Here is a 17,906-nt window from a genome sequence, read left to right on the forward strand (position 1 = left end):
GAATTTAGAATCTATCAGTTTCATTTTAGGTTAGCAAAAGAGGCATTGCAACATACTTGTTTTAAAAGTGGGACTTTGTGCTTGGTAAGCTTAATGTTCTAGATGAGCATCAAGGATGTATATAGGTCCTAAAGAGGCTTATAGTCTTCTAAAAAGACATTACATAGAAATAATTTACAGCTAGACTTAGAGGATGATAAAATATGCTCTAGGATCTCAGAGAGGGGCAAGTTGGTATGTTTGAACTGGGAAGGAAGGTTGTAGAAGTAGCTGAGGAGGTGCCCCCGAATGTAGAAGCTTGAGGAGGCTGCAGAGAGCTTTAGAGATGGAGAGAGTGCGTCTTTTTCTTTTTTCCTTCCCTTCTTTCCACTTTAGAGCTCTGTATCTTTTCCTCTTCCTACCTTGAAGACACAGAAGCTACAGATGTAAGTGACAGAGACTAAAGCAACTTGGTCATGGATGTGAAGTGTTGATTTTAGGTATTTGTTTTCACCTTAAACTCAGACAAATATAAAGATGTGGCCTTGAGGGCTCAGAATTGTGCAGCTGTCGCTCTTCAAGGCAAATTGTAGGTGGGATCTCAGAGCAAGACATCACTTGCATTTCATTTCAGTACAGTACATTTTCTTAGCTCTAATCAGAAAACAAACTTATAGAGATGGAAAAATAAATTCGATAGCTCTCCAGAGTTTTTTCTTTCCTTATTTTATTAGGTGAGTAATATTGAATGGGGGGAATACTAAGAAGGGAAAGGTGACAGTAGTGAATTGCTAGTTTCTTAGCCTGTCTCAGTTTACCAAGTTTAACTCTTTTTGAGACACCATCACCACATGTGAATATATACAAACTGCTCTAAATGGACCTTTTCTCAGCCAATCAGAGGACACAGTTAATGAGTCTTCGATGATGACTTGGACTTCAGACATTCTTATTTCCTAATGTCATAATCCTTAGATATGGTGGGGAACACACTTCAAAGTGAATACTCCAGGTTTAATTCAAATACCACCCATTTTGTAGCTTAGAAAATTGTGTGATGTCGGGCTCTTGGGTGACTGTGTTTTGTATGTTGCAATCTTTTGGAGTTGGATCATCATATCCAAAGTATTTTATTAAAATCTGTCACAGGCTCTTTATTTTGTTCTCATTTATTGCAGATCTTTGTACCTATAAAACAGTTCATACCTTCTTCAGAGGATATTTAATTTTCCCTCATCCAGAGGCACATATCTGCTCCTTTGTCCTGTGTTTTAATTGCTAAACTCCAGGGGAAGAGAATCGTCTGAGCCAGGGCCCCAAGTTGTGGAAGTTTCTATATCCGGCAAACTGGCACCATTCCAGGGCAGAACAATTTATCAACAAATGAAACAGCAGCTACTTCCCACACGTCCTCTGATTGCATTAAAAAATCACTCCCCTTCCCACCCAGCTGACTGAGTTTGCTTTGAGTCTGGAGCTGAGAGACATTCTCTCTCCTCCTCCTCCTCCTCACTTAGTTGAATCGCTGGTTTCTGTAGTTTATTAGCTTCTTATTAATAGTAATAAAATGTTCATTCATTAACTGTCTCATGCCTATGAGCTAGATATTGTCACTGTGTTTCCCCTCGAGTTATGCTGTTTTTATAAAATCGTGCTGTAGCAGGGAAGTGAGCTGGAAAACTGATTTTGTGTCTGTAGCATCAGGTACTATTTAACCAGTGGGAGGGACTGATAAAATTAGCAAGTTGACTAACCACTTCCCTTCCTTGTGGCTCTTTAATATTATAACGGATACAGAAAAGTTCAGAAGAACTGGGCTAGTTTTCGAAACCACAGCACGCTTTGGCAAAGAGGGAATGCACAACAGAATGGGTAAGTTTCTTTCTTTTAATTTTTTAAGAGAGCTGTGGAAAGGATATTGGGTGGAACTTTTAAAGTTTGACTATGCAAATAGTCTTTAGTAATTTGTAGGCTATAGAAAGATAAACCTGTTATGAGGAAGGAAGCAAAAGGTTTTCCAATGAGCAGCAGTAGCTCCAACAACAACAAACATCCTAGCGAGCAAAAGATTCAACTCTGGGAATACCTTCATTGTTCCAAATAGACAAGACAGACATATTCTAGGGGGAGAATTCTTGTATTAGTAAGGCTTTTTTTCAGTTCTTGAAATCTAGACTTTGGAATTATCAGCAGAGGCATTGACTTACTGAAACTGAATGTCCCTCCGGATCCTGAAATGGCCTAAGATCTTCAGTTATCTTCTTTGTGGTTGAAATTTTTATTGCTTTTAACTTTTTCTTATGGAAAATCTCAAATTCAAAGAAAAGTAGAGTGAACAGTGTACAGATTCCCCCATGCACCGATCACACAGTTTCACAAGGTATGAACTCAGGGCTCATGTGGTTTTGTCCGCACCTCTGTGGTGCACTCCCCCATTTCATCTGGTTGAACTGCAATGCTTGAAATGTGCCCATTGTGAATATTAAATGAAAAAGGCCCAGAATCTCCTAAAGACTCAGACCAGCTCAGTAATATAAGTTTTAGAGAAATATTATTACAGAAAATTTAATTATGAGTCAGGGAAAGCAAGACCAAATTTCCAATGGTTGTTTTATCAGTGGGAATGGGAGTAGAGGATAGAAGTAAGGACTGTAGATGACTGTTTGGGGTCAGATTTGGGTTCCATTGCATCTGGTGTTCGTGAGGAAGTTTCCTAATCTTTCTATGCCTTGGTTTCCTCACCTAAAAAAGAAGATAATGATAGTACTGATCTTTTGAGGATAGATGATAATGAGATAGTGCATGTAAAGACTTTGCAAATTGCTGAGAACAGACAGTGCTCACTGTAGGTTAGCTCCACAACTGTTTGCTGAAATTATTAGAGTGTTGGTAGAGATGAGACGTGTTCAAACAGAAAGCCAAACCTGTATTTGAGCGTATGTGGTTGTCTTTCGACCATTGCTTTTCTCCTGATTATTTGATGGTATAAGGCTAGCAAAAGTCTCCATTGAGATTTCTTACTTGCTCCTGGGCCCCTGAAAACTCTCTGCTGTTGCTCTCCCCATCAGCTCTGAATTAATTCTCTCTGAAAACAGACAGTATCAGAGGTTTTTTTGTCCACCTTCTCACTTTGAGGATGAGGGAGTAGAAATTTGTGTAAACTCACAGAGCAAGAAGTAGTCAATCTGAGTCATGCGCTCCTCTAATCCCTGCAGGGGGATGTGCTGTAGTTGGCTGTTGGTGACCCTGCTGGGCCTGGGAGACTGCCTCATGTCTGAACTCTTGTCCTTTCCTATCAGAGACAGAGCTCTCCAGGGTTGCCATGGGCTTCCAGGGCCACAAGCTGCCTAGATAATCTTTTCACTGGTCATGAGGATGGTGAAATACTGAAGATGGCAGGGAGTGGGGAGGTGAGGACCTTCCCTACTCTGTTTCTTCTCTGTATTGTTAACAAAAATACTAATGACGTATTTATTGAGCATTTACAATGTGCCTGCCACTGCCCTAGGTGGTTTTCTCGTTTAATTCTTCTGATATCCCTGTGTGACACTTAGTGTGAATATCTTCATTTTGTAGATAAGGAAACTGAGGCACTGAGAGATTAAGCAGTTAACCTTTGATTACTCAGCTATTCAGAGACAGCCAGGATTGTTTTCCAGGTCTCTCTGACTTAATCACTTCTTAGAGCATTTGTCCGTAAGAAATCAGTTTATTCATACATGTGCAATCAAAATATATCCATGATTTTACTCTTAGCCTTCCTGGACGTGAGACTCATCAACATGCCTTTAAAGCAAGCTGAATGGAAAAGCTTTCATCTAGCAGTAGTTTTCATACAGTAAATTTTCATAATGCCTAATTATAAGCTGGAAATTTGTCAGAAATCTTGACAAATACAGAGGTTGGTGGGGGTAGGGGTGGAGTTACCACTGTAATGAAGTAAATATTGAACTGAGAGAGTAAAAATAGAAATGTTCCTTTAGTAAATTAACCATGCCTCAGTGGTGGATTTTGTTTTTAAGGCCATTTATCTCTCTTGAGTTTTTGTAAATGATGGGTGAAATTCATCTAAGTCAATTTTCAAGAACATGCAGTGCTGTTGTAAAACAAATGATAAACACTGATGCGCTGCAGAAATAAAAATTGGCTGAATCTTCTGGGAGGTGCTGAAGAAAACTGGGACATGCACAGTCAGACATTTTAGAAACCTGGAATTAACTTTCAGTGCTTTTTCTTTTAGATTGCTGGTACAACTGTAAAAATAGAACCAAATGTGTGAATGAAGGGAGAGGTTAATTTCACAACTTTGGAGAGTTTTTATTCCCTCCAGTGGAGTAATGGTGTTTTAAAAATTTTTCCTTCACTGAAAGGGACACTGTCTGGAATTGCCATCTAAAAATGAAATCATCAGATATAAAATGACAGGACTTCTCTTATTAGACAATCAGATACATTCAGCAGTCTTTCATCTTTATCTTTCCTTCATTGGCTACAGCACTTTTGTCATCTTGATGGGATCAGCCAAGCTTCACTTATAAAAACATTGGAAGGGGTTTGAAATCCTGCTATGTTTTTGTAGAGAAGGGAGGAGATAAATGGAATTGAGGCTGCCAGTAGGGGACGGAATAAGAATGGGAAGGATCATTGTTATAAAGCATCCTTGTTTTCTTAAATCTTTGAGAAAGCAAGTAGGCTATTTAGTTTTGGGGACTGCAAACCATTTTTTCCAGAATTGTTCCCTCACCTGTGTTTTCTTTCTTTTTCTCTAATGTCTTTATCTCATAAGAACACATCATTCACAACTCATAAAGTAGGATTCAGGGTTGGAAATTTCTGTGTCTGTCTATGGTTAGAGACAGGTTCAGAAGTGCCATTTAGCTTGTCAGGGTCCCCTTCTTTATGCATTAATGTCATTTCTGATGGGCTTGGTTATCCCCACTAGGTGACTGAATACCAATGCCCGCATGCTTCCAAATCCACCTTTTCTGTCCTAATCTTTAACATTCGTCACTGCTTTTATGTCACTACTGTTTGGGGATTAAATATTTTATTAAAAGTCTTGCATAAATAAAGCATTGTTTTTTCTTGAGATGAATTCTCTCTTTTTTGTTCTTCGACTGTTTAGCCACAAGTTTTTAGTATCTCCTGCCCTGGAGATTCAGAGATCAATAATCACAACTTCCACCCCCAGAAAGCTTACAGACTAGTGGGTGAAACAAAGTTGTATGAAGTGAGTGAAGCTGTAGTTCGTAAAATATATTCTATCTTCATTGGACTAACTCTACTGGGAAAGGCAGTGTGTGTGTGGATAAGGGCCAGGCTCTGAGATTAGAGTGCAATGGTTCAAATCCTGTTACTCTCTGGTTTAGGGCATCTCACTAACCTTCCTAAGCCTTGATGTTTTTCCTGTAAAATGATACCAAGCTCATAAGGTTGCTGTATGATTTATATGATATGATACATGTTAAATATTTACATAGCATGTTGTATATGATTTGGAGGATCAGAGAAAGTCTCTCTCAAAAGAAGTTTACTTTAAGATGAACCTGAATGACACAGAAAGACCTCCTAGTCACAGGAAACTGCAAGTGTCAAAGTGGTAAAGAGTTTGGCCCCCTTGAGAAAGAGACTCAAAGCTAGCATGGTTGAAACATGGAAAAAGGGGAAAGTTGCTTGGAGGTGTAACCAGCACAGTCTAGATTGTGCAGGGCCTAGTAGGTCATGGTAGGAAGGTTGCATATTGTTCTAAGTGCAAATAGAAGTGATTGAAAGTTTACACAGGAAGTTGCATGATCTGAATACTATTTTTAAATTAGTTGCACAGTAGAGAATAGGTTCTCAAGAAGCAAAAGTGGACACATAAAAACAGGTTAGAAAAGTCTTACAGTAGCATAGTCCAGAAGTGATGGTAGCCTGGAATAAGTAGTGCCAGTGGGTTTGAGGGCAGTGGACAGAGCTGAGAGATCCAGTATAATCAATAGGATTTAGTAAAGAATTGGATGTGAAGGTAAGAGTTAGGAAAATGTCAATTATGTTCCTATGACTTGAGCAGCTGGGTCTTTGGACATGTCATATATGAAGATGGGGCAAATTGGAAGAGGAGCAGGCTTGGAAATCTCAATTGAAATGCTTTTGGAGCATTCAAGGGAATACGTCAAGTAGTCAATTGATGGCAAGTAGATGGTACATAAAGTCATGGAAATAGGTGTGATCACCTAGGGAGATGGTATGAAGTGAGAAAAGCTGAGGGCCCAGTACTCAACCATGGGAAACTCCAAAATTTAGAAGCAGGTAGAGGAGTGCCATTCACATGGACCAGTGGTTTTCAACTGGAGGCAATTTTATCCTCTGGGGATATTTGACAATGTCTGGAGACATTTTTTTTTCTTTGTTTTTGAGGAAGATTAGCCCTGAACTAACTACTGCCAATCTTCCTCTTTTTTGCTGAGGAAGACTGTCCCTGAGCTAACATCCATGCCCATCTTCCTCTACTTTATATGTGGGACGCCTACCACAGCATGGCTTCTGCCAAGCGGTGCCATGTCCGCACTTGGGATCCGAACCAGCGAACCCCGGGCCGCCGAGAAGCGAAACATGTGAATTTAACTGCTGCACCACCGGGCCAGCCCCTGGAGACGTTTTTAAATGTCACAACTAGGGGCAAAGTATGATATTGGGTTCTAGTGGGGATAGGCCAGAGGTGCTGCTAAAATCCTACAATGTACAAGACAACTTCATATAACAAAGAATTATTTGATGTAAAATGTCAATAGTACTGAGGTTAAAGAACCCTGACTTAGACTATGATGCAGACTTGCTCAGTGCCCACCATGAGGTGCTGGCAATAGAGATTTTCTGAAAGAGAGTGGAAATCTTTTACTTTGTTTTTTATGGCCTACCAGTAAGTTTGTGTAGCAAGAAATCTTTCAATTTTGTTTTCTACTTGAGACTTGATAGAAAGAAGTGAATAAATAAAAGTAAAGTGCATTGTATGAACTGCTTCTGCAGAATTAATTTTCAACAGAATTCATCTATATGGTTAGAAATAGAGGGCAGTGCTCCACCCAATGGATGTTAGACTTTTTACATCAGAGCTGGAATCCTTAAGTAGAGTTACTTCCTATGCTAAAGTGTATATTAAGAAGGTTTTAGTGTTAAAAAAGAATTTTAAAGCTTAATTCATTTTTAAAAACCTATAAGGACCCTCCCCTTCCTTTAAAAATAAACATTTTTCTTTTCACTTTACTATAGAATAGTTCATATATCTAAAATTGTGTGTGTGTGTGTGTGTGTATAAATAAATTACTTAGGTACACATAACCAACTTAGGAAATTGAATTTAACCATCATCAGTGAAGCCTCTTGTGTGACTCCCCTCCCCCCAAGAGTGAATACAATTCTGAATTTTTGTTTATTGTTTTTTAAGTTTATGTTAAAGTTTTGCTGCACATATATGTATATCTAACCAAAGTATAAAATTAGAGTTCTTAAAATGTCTTTGTGAAATTAGACCATTATCTTACACCATGCACAAAAGTCAACTCAAAATGGATTAAAGACTTAAACAGAATACCTGAAACTATAAAATTCCTAGGAAAAAATATAGGAGAAAAGCTTCATAACATCAGTGTTGGCAGTGATTTCTTGGATATGACAACAAAAGCAAAAATAGACAAGTGTGACTACATCAAGCTAAACATCTTCTGCACAACAAAGGAAACCATCAATGTAGTGAAAAGGCAACTTATGGAATGGGAGAAAATGTTTGCACACCATGGATCTGATAAGGGGTTAATATCCAAAAAATATGAGGAACTCCTACAATTCAGTAGCAAAAAAAACCCCAAATAACCTGATTAAAATGGGCAAAGTACTTGAATAGATATTTCTTCAAAGAACATGTACAAATAGCTAGCAAGTAGATGCTCAGTATTGCTAATTATCAGGGAAATACAAATCAAAACAATGATATATCACCTCACACCTATTAAATGGGCATTTAAAAAATAAACAGAAAATAAGTGTTGGCAAGGATGTGGAGAAATTGGAGCTTTTATACATTGTTGGTGGGGATGTATGGTAAAATGGTGCAGCTGCTATGGAAAACAGTATAGAGGTTCCTCAAAAATTAAAAATAGCACTACCGTGTGATCCAGCAATCCCACTTCTTGGTATTTATCCAAAAGAACTGAAATCAGGATCTTGAAGAGATATTAGCACTCCTGTGTTCATTGCAATATTCAATTTACAATAGCCAAGAGGTGGAAACAACCTACATGTCCATCAACAGATTAACGGATAAAGAAAATATGGCATATATGCAATAGATTGTTATTTAGCCATAAAAAAGGAAATCCTGTCATATGCTACAACATGGATTAACCTTGTTTACATTATATTAAGTGAAATAAGCCAGTCACAGAAGGACCACAACTGCATGATCGCACTTATATCAGTTATCTAAAGTAGTCAAACTGGTAGAAAAAGAAAGCAGGAATGGTGGTTGCCAGGGGCTAAGAAGAGGGGGAAATGAGAAGTTGCTGTTCAGTGGATATAGAGTTTCAGTCAAGCAAGATGAAAAAGTTCTAGAGATCTGATGTACAACATTGTGCTTGTAGTTAACAATAGTGTGTTGTGCACTTAAAAAGTTAAGAGAGTAGATCTCATGTTATCTGTTTTTTAACCACAATTAAAAAAAAAAAAGCCTGTGCCTGTAGGATGGATTGGCAAGGGGAAGGGTGGAAAGACTAAAACAAGCTCAGTGACTGAGAAATGTAGGCATGTGGCTGTGAGGCATTGCACCAAGGGTGAGAACAGTGGCACCCTTAGGAAGTAGATGTCTTTTGTGACTGTCTACATCTGTGGATAAAGGACGAGCCTAAGCTCAAAACAACAGTGTTTTAAACATGGTGGTAGAATGGAGGTTTTATTAACAGAAGCACAAAAAGAGATGGGACAAGAAGCATAAAGAGTGAGATCGATTTTGTATGCTGTGCCTTCCTTCAAGAAGATCGAAGTGCCATGTTCATTATCTGGACTTAAACTTGCCACTGTAGCAAGACATCCAAGAGTTTGCTCTCTGGTGGCAATTCTACATAGGGATGTAGTCATTGTCGAGATTGCACAACTGGAAGTGGCTATTTAAGAGTCTTCAGTGTGGGGTGCAAGTTGAAGCCACACAAAAGGAAGAAATGTAGGGACAAGAGGGATATTAAGTTTGAGGACTGCCCATAGGTAATGGTGGGATTTTTTTTAAAAAAGGAAAGCCACTATGAGCTTTTTCTATTGCTTTTTGCTTATTTTTATTTTAAAATCCTCATCAATTTATTTCTATTCCATATGCTTCCTTTGTCTTTCTCTCTTTACAATATGCATTATTGTAGTGGGTTAACATTCAAAACTAGGTTGAGTTCTTGTGACAATAAGTGTGATATGGTTTGATTTGGAATTTTTATATGACTTAGAACAAGTTTTTAGTCCTGATTGAAGGGAGTGTAATTATCCAAAGAACCAGAAAAGTGTGACATCAGCAAAGTTTGTCTCTGGAGCTGTCATTTCCCTTTTTGTTGGTTTCTTTGATGCTAAATTTCCTCCTTTTTAAAATAAGAAATTGGTCTAGATAACATATGAAATCATTTAAAGACATTTTCTCTGCCTTTTGAGCTTTTCTCTCTTTAACGTTTGTGAGCTTTCCTATCTGTTAGGGTCTAAGCCTGAGGGATTTCACTCTGCTCTTTCCTCCCTCACACCCAATTTAAATGTTACAGTTCTGCATTCCCTTTTCTCAGAGGCCTGCTAGTTACTAATGCTAATGTGTCAAGTCTGTATTATTCACAGTAATTCACAAAACGCTATTATTGGCCTAATGTATTCACTCCCAGATGGCATCTTCACTGGGGGCTTCATTGCCTGCACCTAAAGTGGTGGTTAATGATGGACTATTCAGGTACCATAACAGATGTAAGCTGAACAGGTCTATGTTAGTATTATTTATTTTCACAAGTACTTCTTTGGTCCATATTTATCTAACTTTTACCAACATAACATTAAAAATTTAAGAAAGGCCTAAAGTTTTACATTTCTCTTGCTTGAGATGATTTGCAAAAGAAATTTTTTACTTTTAAAGCTGTTAACTTTCTTTTATTCAACTTGTACTTGAATTAATTAACTAGGTTCTTAAGTCAATTTTTATGTGATCATATTGCTGCTTAGAACTCTCTTAGGCATATGCTATAGCTGCTAGATGTTTTAAATAATGTATTCCCATATGAAAAGTTACACAATCAAATAGTAAACCTGCTATTTTAGATTTACCTGTAAGAAAACTAAAATTTTATTAGAAATATTATACCAGTATTTTGTGGTTTTGTAATAATACCATGAATGAAAACCCAGTAGGTAGGAGAAAAAGTATTTCATATTTACAGTTAGGATTGAATCTGTTTGGTTCAAAATGATAAGTAAATTTTAAACTTTGTGGAGCCCAACTTTCTTGAGTTTCCAAATGAATAAAGATATTTATATAATTAAAATTCAGTTTATTATTAAAAACTGAATTAAGATGACAGTAAAAGAACAGCCTCAGGTGTGTGACTCTGCATTTTAAAGTGGTACATTTAATGTTTATGCAAGAGTAAGCTTTCTTAAAAAAATTTATCTTAAAAAGTGATTAGCGCCTTGGCTGTACAGTTCCTAAGATTTTTTTTTTCTTTGTAACACTGCATAAAATTTGAGGCGTTTATTGCTTCAAAAATTTGACCTACTTAGAAAAGTTCCGATAATTCCCAAGTAATATATTCCCTCAGTTTTGTAAGCGCCTTTGGGAAATGTATTGGAGAGGCGAGTAATCTCATCAAGAAGCGTAATGGACCCTATCACATTTCAAGATATATTTTTTTCTACTACTTCTGCTTCAAATTTAGTTCTGTGTTTAATGATACCACACTCTACTGGCAAGGGTACTTTTCCAGTAGTTTAACTCTCTTTGCATACAAATGGTGTTTTTGGTCTGGTTGCCATTGCAGATCTTTTCCTGGAAATGAGGTGACATAATTTGATTTTTTACAGTCAGAAAAAAAAGTGTTTGTTCATCTTGAGAGGTTAGAGAAAGAAAGGTTGTCACTGAATAAAATGCATGGCTTGTCACAGTTCGAAAGATGGGTTGGTGCCAGCTGGAGAAAACAGGAACTAACTCTTCCTTGATTGAAAAGTATTATTGGCCTGGTAGTAAAGGAAGGTCTTCAGGATTAGTCATTCAGGGCTCTGCACTGGAGAGAGAAGCTGCTCAGAGGAAAGGATCCCAATTCACTGTCACCTTAGCAAACACTTCCGCCTGCTCGAGTCCAGTGACCTACATATTTTAGTCATAGATGTTAAATTTTGCAGGCTTCTCAAGAGACTCTCTTGACAAGTAAGATATATTCTTTATTATCTAGCCTTTTGCCAATGAAATACTGTAGGTCCCAAGAGACATTAAATAACTTCCCCGGGAACTCAGATATCACCACCCTAAAATTCAGGTCTTCCTCCTCTTACTGCTGTCTCTCTCTCTCGTTATGCTGACTTTTCCAAGGTCAAGGGTAAGATCTGATTTTAACAGGTAGAAGTCATCTTTATATAAATATCAGGTTTGCTTTGACTTACCAATACCTTAATGAAGAAACACAATGAACTGAAGGATGTGTTAGAGCAAGTAATGTAAACCGTTACAAAAATATATCTAATAATTATAAAATATTTTCTGTATACTAAGTGGAAAAAGGCAGATTATAAGGCAATATATTAACTATATGCAGAATTTTTTTAATCAAAATAAGATTAATAACAAATTGTTTCAGTTTTTCAGTTTGCAAATACCTTCTTAAGTAAATATAAGTAAGTATCTTAATAAATATAAATTTTAAAGTTCTTGAACTATATACAACACGAACTATTCCTAGTAAACATGTAGGTTATATTAAAGCCAGGCAGTCTTATCTTGTCTATGCTTGCTAGAAAAGAAATTTGGTATATATTTTAGAAGACAAAGATGATTTCATATTTACAATTGACAAAAATTACTTTTAGGAGAAACACCATCATTTTACTAATGGTTATGAAACAGCAGTTGAAAACTCTGAAATCATGGATTCTAGTTAATGGATAATCGCTTACACAATTCTTCCTGAATTATGCTGAGAAAAATACTATCAAATAAATAATTAAATAGAATTAAAGAAATTACTTTGTTTCTTTAAACCTGAAGTTAGAAAATGCCAGCGCTTTTGTCCTTTAGGGGAACACAATTTTTTCTGAAATGCAATTTTTGAAAAATAAACTGTTTATTGCACATGTGTTTTGAAGACCACATCATACTCATTTTGTGTGAAATTGCCTAAAATAATATTCCTTCAAGTTAAATGTTCAATTGGAACTTTCTAGCTTCTCAATATAAGTATCAGAATTGTTTTAAGGTCATAATATCATGAGCTACTTGCTAAGTGATTTGAAGATATAATGTGTATATTTCAGGTGGAGCAAATTAATTTAAATATGGTAGTCAAAGTCTCATTTTATGATAGAACATGAGGTTGTCTTTATTTTAACCTTACACTGAATATAATTATACCAAAAAACAATCTAGACACATTATAGATTATTTTTGCATTGACTCATTTAATCCTTTAATTTATTCCAGAGACTTATTTAGTTTTCATTTAGTATCACACTGAGATAGTAAATAGCTTGAAAGTTTCTATCATATAACTATCTAAGCATTTAAATGTAGAAATAGAGACCAAAACTTTGACTCCTACTGCATTTGAATGTATTAATTTGCGTATATAGAAATATACAATAATAACATGTAGAGAATGCATCACCATGTTATCTATATTTGTAGCTCATACTACAGAAACCAAAAGGTCAAAATAAATCTGCCCTCAAGTGAGGAGTGTTAGCCCCTCCTCCCATTTCTCAACCAGATACTTATGTTTAATAATAAGGGTGAATGAATGATGCAGTGGGAAAAGGTCTTTTTTTTATAAAGATATTTCTCAGATGATAAGCTCTTAACACACCTATGTTTTGCTATTTCTTCTCAGCTACCACAGAAGTCAATATATAAGAAAGTGAATTTTGTATAAATCTTATAATTTAGTATTTTTGTGCTAGTGTGTTTGACAAAGCAATTCATTTAAATGTTTGGTGACTCTGCTGCTTTTGAAGTCGTATGTTCAGTCATCTGTGTATCTAAAATATTCAGATATTAAGAACAAAAGTCTCACCATCAGTTGGCAATTTCCTTAAGTGGAAATTTCTTTTCTAACTTTAAGAGCCCAAGTTGCAATTAAGTAGATAATGTGCATGTGATTAATAACACTCCCTAGTCTGCTTGTTTGTTTACACTCTTGGGTCAGTGCTGCTGATTTTATGCACTTAATTGCTACTTGTGACATATGCCTATGTGCACAGTTCTCTAATCATGGTTCCAATGGGGACTCACTTGGCATATGTAGTTTTTATGCATCATTTCAGTCAGAAAATGAGAAAAAATCCAGATAATGGTATTAAGTGTGTGATGTATTCTTTTTTGGTTAAGTCATTGCTAACATGTGTGGTGTGGTTGGAGCTGGGGGTTGGGACATTATGGAAAGGGTATTGATGTTGGAGCCAAGATTATCTGGATTTTAAAGTTAATGATATTATTGACTAGTGAGTGACATTTGCAAATTGAGTTTACCTTTCTGAGTCTCAGTTTCCATATCTATACTGTCTACTCTGCAAGGTGGTAGTGAAGATAAAATGAAATAATTTATGTAAAAATTGAACCTAACCTTCTAGAAGACAGACAAATTGACTTTACCTTTATGAGTTTCAATTTGCTCATCTATAATGTCCACTCTGTAAGGTGGTAGTGAAGGTAAAATGAAATAATTATGTAAAGCTAGAAACTAACCTTCTAGAAGGTATAGACAGTGTCTGGTCTCTAGTACAGTGTTTGGGGCATAATGAGTGCTCAGTAATTATTTGTTTGAATGAATTAAGGCACTTAGAATACTGGTAGGTGTTCAAGAAGTGTTCGTTCCATGCTCTTCTGTTCTGGGGGTTCTATTTCTGGTTGATTTACTAGCTAACAATTAAGACTTTAGTTAAACAACTTTATTTTTTGGGTCCTAATTTCCTACATATATAATATTAAGTGTGATTTTGTTGATTTGTCTTTTCATGGCTTTTCCTAAAAGCATATGATTTCACTGGATGCAGTAGCATAAATTAGCCATGAAGAGATTGATGGTTTTTCATAGGGCAGAACACAAGTTAATATAATTATTAAGTATGTGGTAAATTCATCCCCACTGTAACATAGTCAAGTAACTAGCATAATAAGCTATTAAGTTTTCAGAGATGGCAAAAGGATAGTTATAAAATGAGACCTTAGCTTCTTTATGTTGAAAAGCATAGGTATTGGAGTCCATGCCAGAGATTGTTAGCTGTCTACCAAAATCTATTCCCTCTTGTTCCATGGAAGTAAAATTGTAGCGGAGCACATGGTTGACCAGGTAGGCACTACAATTCTCAGTCCCCACTTGAGTTAGGTGTAGCCACGTGACTAAGTTCTTATGAATAGAACGTGAGTTGATGTGTGTCACTTCTAGATCTGTGGTTTAAGACATTGATTTATTACTCTTCATGCTCCTTCCTTCTCCTGCTGGCTGGAACTTCAAAGGGTTTTGATCCAGTTTCAATCGTATGTTGACCAAAGTGCTCTAGGAAATGTCAGGGCAAAAGGCAAAAAGAACATTGGTCACTGAAGGCACTGACAATTCAGAATGTTATACAAGAGAGAAATAAACTTCTCTGTTGTTTAACCACTGTATTATTTGGTTTCTTTGTTACAACAGCTTAACTTCAACCCTGACTGATACAGAATCCCATAGATTTTGGTTGATCTGGGCTCTGCCCATCATGAATAATGTGATCTGAGTCTCCAAGCCTCTGTGCCCTCATGTGTTACGTGGTCCTATTGTGAGATTTTATAAGAGTTTAAAAGTTTAACATTTACAATATACCAGGCACTGTGCTAAGCACCTTGTATACACTATCATTTAATGTTCGTAACCAACATATGAGTTAGGAATTATTATCTGGATTTTATGGAGGGGAACTCTGAGATAAGTAAGATATTATGGTTGTGCTGTGCGGACCCCAAGACTGTCCATATCCTCAGGTCTAGGAGGTTAATAGTCTAGCAGGCACAGATGCATAAACAAGTCATTACAGTGCAAATGCTGTATGAATGTTGAAGGAAGTAGCTTCTGTGTGACAAAAAAGGAAAAATTTTGGATCACTGAGTCTTAGAACCTAGATCATCTACTGTGAGATCATTGAATATATCACATTCTACACTGTTTATATTAAATTAATAATAATTCAGGTGCATATATCAATATCAATGAAGACAGGGTGGTAATCTATTTTTACTTATCTAAATCTTGTCATTTCTCTAAGGGGAATTCTTAGGCAGGATGGAAGAGTAGTACCCTGAATGGAAGATGTATCAGAAGCAAGTGTGCTGTCCTGGATTTTCATATATGCCCCCACTCCCTACCCCTCATTCCCCTGCTAGGGAGTCTGTTCTCATAAAACAGCGTGCCATAGTCCTCCAATTTTATTGGAATAGGTAAAAAGTTCAAGAGCCTGAATTTCTTTTTTGTTTCTTAAAGATTGGCACCTGATCTAACAACTGTTGCCAATCTTTTTTTTTGTTTCTGCTTTTTCTCCTCAAATTCCCCCAGTACATAGTTGTATATTTTACTTGTGAGCCCTTCTAGTTGTGGCATGTGGGATGCCACCTCAGCATGGTCTGATGAGCAATGCCATGTCCGCGCCCGGGATCCAAACTGGTGAAACCCTGGGCCACCGAAGCAGAGCACGTGAACTTAACCACTCGGCCATGGGGCTGGTCCTGAGCCTGAATTTCTAAATGATATTTCTTGATGGGAAAAATAATCAGTTTTTGCTGATCTGTGCACATCCTTCAGGGCAGGAAGACTTTACCTGACCAGCCCCATCTGAATTTTTCCTTAATAGCCCCACTTTTTATAATTCTAATTTTATTTTTTTGTGCGTTTCTTTTTACTTGCATGTTGCCTGTCTTCTCTCATCTTCATCCTTGACTTTAAGTGTCACAACAGCAAAAATCACATCCCCCCCAATCAATGCATACAGATCTCCAAGGCTAGTGCTTGACACATAGTAGGTGCTCAATAAACAATTGTTGAATAAGAAAATGGATGAATAATACCAGGTTTGAGAAAAAGAGAAATACATTTTCTTGGTTTCTTCTATATTGTCTAACCAACCCTGAAACATTAGGAAGCTGAAAACATTTAACAGTGTGCTTCCACTTAGAAGCTAGAAAGCTAGATTCACATTTGCTGGTTCTTTCACCTTCTTTCACTCTGCCAAATCATGTATTTCTGAAGACTCATGTCTAAACCCTAAGATAAATAAAGTGTGACTCCGGTTTTATCAGCAGGTTTTCTGATCTGTAAGTCAACAGGGAGAAGTAGTAATCAATAAGCATTTGAATAACACAAACCTGCCCTTGTGGAGGATACAAAGAAGCAAAGTTTCTGATCTTTAGGTAGAGGCCTCTTAGATAAGAAGATAAGACATACATGTAATGTACCATGTGATATAGAGCAAATAAAGGGTAAAGGTGATAACTGTTTGAAGGTTCAGGAAAGGGAGCTGGCACAGAAGCTGGTTCAGGAAATCTGGACTAGGGGTAAAGGGTGGTACTTTCTGGGTCTGAGAGACTGTCGGAAAAAGGAAGGTAACTTGAGCCAAGGTGAGGGGGCTGAAACACTGATGTATGTTTGTTTGGGTCCGCCCCAATCCCAAGTAGGCCCTGAGGCAAGGAATCAAATTGAAGTCATTTATTTGGGAGGAGATTCCAGGAAACTCTAATAGGGGAAATGAGAAAGGGAATGGAAGGCAGCCAAAAAAAATACTATGATATCAAGTAAGTTGCTACACTGGTTAACTAAAGCTTAATTCTACTGGGGAACTGAGGGAAACAGCGCACAATATGCAAGTCAGAGATATTCCACCCAGGGGTGAGTGAACTGAGGTGTTTATGTACTAACTCTTGACCTAGTCATTTGTTGAGGGCTGTGGGGCAGGACTTGATGGGCAGGGCCCAGCACTTCTGGCCACTGGAAAAGAAATACAGGTGCTGGCAGTTGGAAATCAAAGTCTGGCCAGCATATGCTGCAGTGGTAAAGGCTAATAGATATGGAGGGGTCATCAACAGCATCTGCTATAGCATGTTTTGAGAAGCAAATCTGAGTGAAGCAGCTGTAGACGTGTTCCAAAACTGTATTTATGTGGTTCTGAAGTAGCAGCATTTGTAAGAAAATAAAAAGTGATGTTAAGATCAGTTTAAGAGTAACATAGGAGTAGTTTGAAATTGACCAGTAGATTTGAAGCCTTCCACACACAACTTTGGTCTCTCCTCACATACCGTTGTTCATGCTACTGCTGAATACTTTTCTCAAAGACCTTTTGATCACGGCACTTATCTGTTCATAGTCCTTGGACAGAATGCCAATGCTCGCAGGATAAAGCCTTAACTCCAGACTTTAATTCAAGACTCCTACAATGTTTTCAACTGATTCTCTAGCTTCATCAATATTTTCGAATATAAATCCTTCACTTCAACCAGATTGTTTGCTTACCTTCCTCCTGTTATTCTGGACGTGAGAAACACCTCCTGCTTACTTGCATTCTTCCCATTCTTCAGGCCTCCTTCAGGACTCCTCATAGGGAGTCGTCTCTCATGGTCAGCTGAGGCAGCAGTGATGTCACTCCTTATCCTCACTGCACAGTTCACACTGTGACAGGTTTTCCATTTATTAACTTGAATTTGTATTTCTCACTTT

General features: G+C 37.2%; 1 protein-coding gene across 1 annotated transcript in view; it reads left to right on the top strand.

Annotated features, from left to right (window-relative positions):
* Positions 1-1,805: 1,805 nt before the first annotated feature.
* Positions 1,806-17,906, top strand: part of HDAC9 (histone deacetylase 9) — a 654,335-nt gene continuing 638,234 nt past the window's right edge. Inside the window, exon 1 of the mRNA XM_046668931.1 lies at positions 1,806-1,851. Coding sequence (XP_046524887.1) covers positions 1,836-1,851 — 16 coding nt within the window. The 5' untranslated portion in view covers positions 1,806-1,835. The remainder of the gene's footprint in view (positions 1,852-17,906) is intronic.

This window comes from Equus quagga, chromosome 8 (assembly GCF_021613505.1).
Source record: "Equus quagga isolate Etosha38 chromosome 8, UCLA_HA_Equagga_1.0, whole genome shotgun sequence".
NCBI lineage: Eukaryota > Metazoa > Chordata > Mammalia > Perissodactyla > Equidae > Equus > Equus quagga.